At 38.4% G+C, this 6,747-nt stretch overlaps 1 protein-coding gene across 1 annotated transcript; it reads right to left on the reverse strand.

Moving 5' to 3' along the window:
- Positions 1-4,502: 4,502 nt before the first annotated feature.
- tmem230b (transmembrane protein 230b) lies at positions 4,503-6,461 on the reverse strand. The gene is made up of 3 exons (XM_034541500.1): positions 6,104-6,461; positions 4,970-5,092; positions 4,503-4,886 (listed from the first exon to the last, which is right to left on the reverse strand). Exons 1-3 carry the CDS (start codon positions 6,197-6,199, stop codon positions 4,746-4,748), a joined length of 360 nt encoding a protein of 119 aa, XP_034397391.1. The 5' UTR covers positions 6,200-6,461; the 3' UTR covers positions 4,503-4,745.
- Between the last annotated feature and the right edge of the window lie 286 nt (positions 6,462-6,747).

Consider the following 6,747-nt stretch of genomic DNA (forward strand, 5'->3'; position numbering starts at 1 on the left):
TTTTGACTATTGGGTTGGACCAAGATGTCAAATTGGGTTCTGGGAAACTCTGATTTTTGTCCATAATTTAAAAAGGACTAGATTAGATAATTCAGATTAATCAATAAAGGGCTTTTTAAAAGAGAAGATGTTTGGAAAAGTGTTAAATTCTAAAATGAATATTGACTGAATTCAATTTAACTTATTTTTCCTGAACAGAACAAAGTAATGATCAAATAACACTTGTGCTTTTCCTACTAATATAATGTATTGCAATGAAACCTATTGAAAGTAATTGCAGCCCGAGTCTAAAATCAATGAAAAACTGCCGTATGTTTTCCATACTTACGTTTCACATTTTATCTCGACCCAAACGCTTTTATGTTGAAGTTAAGATAACCCGCTTCCGTTAGTTTCCCCCTCGTCTCAGTGGGACTTGATGCTGCTGCTGCTGAAGCGCCTCAAACAAAAGGACGTTTCCGTGGGAAATACTCGTGGAGCGTAACAAAAAGGCAAACACGCCTAAAGTAAAGTAGACACTTGACTCAGAGCCGTTTGGTACAGCATCCAGCATAATAGTCACACAAACACATGTTGCTCGGAGATATATCCAGTTATCAAGTAACGTTGTGTGAAATATTCAAATACAAGGTTTAAGAGTTGTTTTTTTCACCACATCCACCACTCACACACCCACAACTCCTTACGATGTTCCTCTAAGGACTGCGGTCATGTGGGCCGGCATCCGCGGATACTCCGTCATGTGAGCCGCCGCTTGAAATGTAATGCGCCTCTATTCATGGTATTACGGTACGGAGGCTTGTACGGTCCAAAAGACCAGCTTCAGTGAAGATATTTAACATAGTGAACTGGCTACAATCATAGTACTCTCTAATATCGTACGCTATTATATTGAGTTACTTTAACAGTTCTCTAAGAAGCAGTGTTATGGGTGTATTTTACTGTGAAGGATAAAAGCCCCAGACACATACAACAGTTATAAGGGTAAAGATGACTAACTTTATAAGTTAAGTGTAACGATTACTAAGGTTATAAGTGTAATGATGACCACCATTACTGTCCTACTGGAACAACAACATTTACAATAGGTCAAGTGTGGCAATAAGACGCCTTCTTGAGTCAAATATTTAACAAATAACAATGTTATAAAAACCTGAATGTCAATGCGATGTTTAAATTAGACGAGTAACTAGATAATTTAGCATCACATTTGTACCCAGCGTTACATAACCCACCCTTAATAACTAAAGTTACATTTCAAATGTGAGCTAAGCTCTAATTGTTAGCTAGTGACTTTTCAGTTAGCTAACGAACCAAGCTAGCTTTATTGTTTTGAGAAAGTTCACATTAGCAACAGTTATTACCAAAGACTAAAGTCAGATATTTAGTGAACTCAGATGTTACTGTTGCCGCTATTGAGGTTATGCTGAGTTAGAAGATGCTTTTTCTATGTACTTCTTTCTTTTTAACATTACTCTGTCCGTAATAACAGGGAACAAAATAACTACATTATTATGTTTTGTTCAATCTAATTTGGTCACCCTCAAAGCTTAACTTAATTTAGTAACTTTACTACCAAGGTTTTCATTACCGTACCTCTCTGAGCTGGATGTTTCTTTAACTGGGATGTGGTCTATTGGGACACACACGAGGACACGTGGCTCTTCCTTGTTTACCCTACAGTTTAAAATAGCCAATCAAGTGGTCCCTCACACGTGGACCCTGTTAAATTACTATAGTATTTCTACAATGTCACCCTACAACTTGTAGTATTTATTTCATGACATTATACTGCCGCCTGTTGGCCTGTATAGTAACAAATTATTTAATTAAAATCTTAGACAGCACCCATTATATTACATTATCCTGCAAAGCACCTTCAAATGATGTTGGAATTGATAAACTAATGTAGATTATTAAAGAAGAAAATATTTTTTTACGAAGGTTACAAAAATATCAGGTTCTATAGGTTGTGTTTAATCTCACAAGCCAGGTGCGCCATATGGAGATCAAAGGATTGACATTAATCACATTAAATCCTCCAAGGAAGAAGTACTCTGTGCAGTAAGGAAGAATAAAACGGAGTAAGGGAAACTTACTTATATATTGATCATAGTGTGGACAAACCAATCTGGCCTTTTATTAAATATGTGTTATCTGCCAGACGAGATATACAAGTGCATGATGCAGGTAAATTACCTGAAATATTTGAACACATTCACCTTAATAAAATGATACGACCGGCATTAAAGAATCATACATATATATATATATATATATATATATATATATATATATATATATATATATATAGATATAGATATATATACACATATATGTATATATATACATACTGTACATACACACACATATATATATAAATACATATGTATAATAATATTATTATTATATATATTTATTATCTTACATATTAAGAATCACCTGTAGCAATAAACCCGTATTTTAAGTACGACTCCTGATATTGTCTTTTGAATGCAGCTTTCTTTTTCCTTGGAATTGAGGCTCTTCTTCTTCTTGTCTCATTTTTAAAAAAAGCTCCCCAAAGACATCTGGTTTTAACAAATTTTTGCTCAAGATGCACAGACATAATTTTTTATATATAAAACATCTTTCAACCGTAATAATCAATAAAGACGAAATGTCATTCATTATGTCTGTGCTGCCCAGTACAAAATAACCCACGGACCGGTGTCTGTGCCCCGGTGGTTGGGGACCACTGCTTTAATTTATACATTAACAATTTTTTATTACACATTAAAATATTACACCTTACAACCTATTATTTTCAACAACAATGACTTCCGAGCATGACATAATTTCTATGATTTGTATTTGTTTATTTGTCAGGAACAGATGCCCATGCAGGCAAAGCTTTCGATGAAAATGAGGGAAACACTCGTGAACTTTAGGACATGGGAAGAAACCTCTGGAAAGAGAGATTGTTTTATGTGTTTTATGGATGTTGGGCAGCCATGGTCTTTCGCTGGTCTCTCTGAGGGCGCTGGGCTGTTTGCAGCTCTGCTAGGATGGGAGGACCTCTCCTCATTCCACTGCAGAGTTAGCCTTCACCTTCTGCTTGGCCTTCCACAGGCGGGTCTTCAGCTTCTCTGTTTTGTGCTGCTGGATGTCCAGAATCTCCTGGTTGATGGATGACTGTGGATTCTCTTTATCTTTCAAGGCTTCTACCATTTTTTTATTTTTAATATTGAGTCTCTGTGTTTCAGCCCTCTCGGTGATCAGGTAGCTCTCCAACTCAAGGTCGGTGTTGGTTTTGACCACTGCCATCATCCGCCGGTGTTCCATCTTCTCTGCCTTTTTCTCTCTCGTTATCTCTACCAACTTGGCTTGCTGCTCATGGATGATGCAGGTCTTTAAGCTGGCCCTTTTTACGATATATATTTTTACGATATATATATATATATATATATATATATATATATATATATATATATATAAAATAAATAACTCAAACAAAAAACTAAGGGCTCATATTTTCTCACTATTTGTTATTCTAAGATACTGAAATACTTGATGGCCCTTAAGTTGAGTTTTGCAGAATACCTGTGATATCTGTGACTACCCTCCCACTCTGCCGGCTGTGTTCATCCTCTAAGTTGGCTTCCAAGTGGGAGGAGCTGGGACATTCACCTGCTCATACCAGCCCATCTGAATGGAGCCTCCAAGAAGGCATTAAAGACAGCACTTCTTGGAGTGTCTCTCGCTCTCGGCAAGGCCTGCCGCACCAGCCTCATCCTTGTTCAACTAATGGAAGTTGTGGAGCTTTAAATAAACTGCGTTTGGGTCAAAGATCTGTGTGTGGCCTCCCTTTTTGTTGCCAGCCTTGAGCCAGGTGGTAACAAATGGGGACTTGTCCGGGATCCATGTTAAAGGTATCTTTGTTTAAGGGAGTTTTCCACACAGATGAAAAACCATCGTCCTTTTCTGTCCTCCTCTCATTGCTTCTGCCACTTTTCCTTTCACCTCTTTTTAATAATGCTTTTGGTTTCTGCTTTACTGAAATTGACTGCAACATTTGTGCAGCTATTTTGTGCAGCTTTATCTGCCATTTCATTCCCTTTGACACCAACATGTGCTGGTACCCATAGGAACACTCAGACCCACCGTTTGAATTGTATAATCTTTGTTGTATTTCAATGAGGATGTCTGGTTGACTGTCTGAATGACTGTTGTGACTAATGATGAACTGGAGTCCGACCTAATGATTGAATTATTCTGTCTCCAAGTCGGGCCGTTTACCCTTTTCTAAAAGAAGCTCTCCAAAGACCTCTGGATCACGTGACCAATGTGTCAAGAGACGGATGTATCCGTACATTTTTCAAAATAAAATATTTCAGACCTCGATAATCAATAAAATACTTTTTAAAAATTATTATTTCTGTACGGCCCGGTACCAAAGGGGCCGGTGGTTGGGGACCACTGATCTAAAGATACAAATAAACAAATAAAAGATACCCATCAAATTACAGTCTTATTGATTTATTAGGCTAACAAAAAAAATATACCAATCAAACAATGTCGGAGACTGATTTGACTTCATTACAGCAGGCTGGCACCAAATATCTCGGCATATAACCCTCTGACAGGGTAAAAAATAATCTATTTAAGCTTATTTTCTTTCAAAAGGTCAGTTCCTTTTAAATTAGCAAAAGGAGAATATTGGTAGTTTATATATGACTACAAGAAGACTGAAGCTGTGGTATCTGTCAGTCATCAAAGTCTGGGATGTCATCATAGGAGTAGCCCCGGTAGCCCTTGGATGCATAGTAAGCTATTCGTAGATGGTAAATTCCAGGGAGGAAGACAAGGATCCCAATGATAAGGACAGGCACAGTTCGGTCTGAGTGCTAAAAGAGACAAAATATTGATTTCAATAAAGTCACATTATTGTTCATATTGTAAAAACTCTGCGCGTCACATGGGTACTCACAGCGACTCCAAAGTATCCAGCCAGCAGAAGGGAGCCAATGATGATTAACAGCGAGCCGATTAGGAAGAGGACTGTGGCTAATGCTATGGCTTTGTATGGGACTTTGGGTGGGCTTCTTTTGAACTGCGGAGGAGGTAAAATATTTACACTAAAACACTATTTTTCTGACACAGTATGCCCACTCATGTACTGAACTGGCCAGTCAAAAATAATCTGGCTCATAATGTACTTGAACTTCTTGGAGAAGTAAAAGTCTGACTGACTGTGTGAGTCATGAAACTGTAATGTACATTATGTGTTTGAAGATGTGTTGGTTGGTTATGGATTGCATTCCTTGTAACTAAATACTGTGGTGAATGTTCAGAAAATCTCCTCGACAAAGCTACTACTCTTTATGAGTGTGATTCAGCCATGTGAAAACATTTGTTTTATGACATTTGTGACTCTGGAGGAGCTTTTCCAAGTATGAGGCAATAATGTTGCTTTCACATGAAGTTGGCACGTGAAAAACAAACAAACAGACCGATGGAAAGGCATGACAGCAAAATAAAAAACTAAGGACCATATGTTTCTCTGGTAATGGAATAAAACATAGTAAATGTATACTATTTCATATAATTAGTATATATATATATATATATATATATATATATATATATATATATATAGTCCAGTAATGTATGTATAAAACAGATTTCTCTTTTCTAATGCAAACTTGAACAACTTTCTCCTTGTGTGAGGGAGCTATGTAACATCCAGAAAACTATCAGGTTGCATTGTGGGATATGTAGGATCAACTGTTTTGGAGCTTGACCCATACTAGGTGCTTAAAGTCAGGAAAGGTCTGCCTCTGCAGCATTGATTTGTACTTTTCTCACATTTCCTCCAATGTTATTAAAGTGCGATACAAAATTACTGGAGTAGCCCTGGATGTCCAGAATTGCTGCTACAAAGTTAACTTGTAGAAGTGGGTGAACTACCCTCAGTCTATAATCACTGTGTGTGCGTGTGTGTGTGTGTGCGTGTGCGTGCGTGCGTGCGTATACATTTTCAACACAATTTCATAAAATGTATGCTATGCTATAATGAGCTTATAGTGGGTTCCCCTGCCTAACGTCCTCCAATACGTCTTACCTGTAAATCAGTGTAGCCGTCATCATCAGTGGCCAACCTGGAGTACCTCACTTTGCTGTTCGGCGTTTCGCTGGACACAACGTTACGAGCTGGCATCTTCTTCAGCTGCTGAAGTCACTACGGAGCTTGCTAACAGTTTGTTTTGTGTTTCAATGAGGCAGAAGCAGCTTCGGCTACAGAAGCATTATCGACACCATCATCACTCACAAGCTGTCAGCACCAAAGTGAAGTTAAATCTGACCCCGGATCCAATGTACGACCGTTATTGTTTCCTGAAACTAGTTCTGAGAAGAGATTACGGTGAGGTGTTGCCTGTTATCTTCTATCGTGGGTCTTCCGTGTTTTCGCCTCGGTCTGCAATGCGCCTGCGCACACCGATGAGTCGTATTCCAGTGGTTCCCGGGATTTGCACCGCTTCATATCCATCGCAAGAGGGCACTGTCGAGTCTTCTCGTGTAAAATGACCAGGTCACAGAGAGCAGTAGACTGACACTCCGATGTTGAGATTCATCTCTTTGTGTGGATGTTCATTTCCTGAGATGTTCTCCCAGGGCAGTTTTTTAATCACACTGTGTTCTCTGAAGATAACGTTTCTGTCTAGGCTGCAGACTTTTGATACACATACAGTCCTCCTCTGAAGGCTG

This window comes from Cyclopterus lumpus, chromosome 9, assembly GCF_009769545.1.
Source record: "Cyclopterus lumpus isolate fCycLum1 chromosome 9, fCycLum1.pri, whole genome shotgun sequence".
NCBI classification, from domain to species: domain Eukaryota; kingdom Metazoa; phylum Chordata; class Actinopteri; order Perciformes; family Cyclopteridae; genus Cyclopterus; species Cyclopterus lumpus.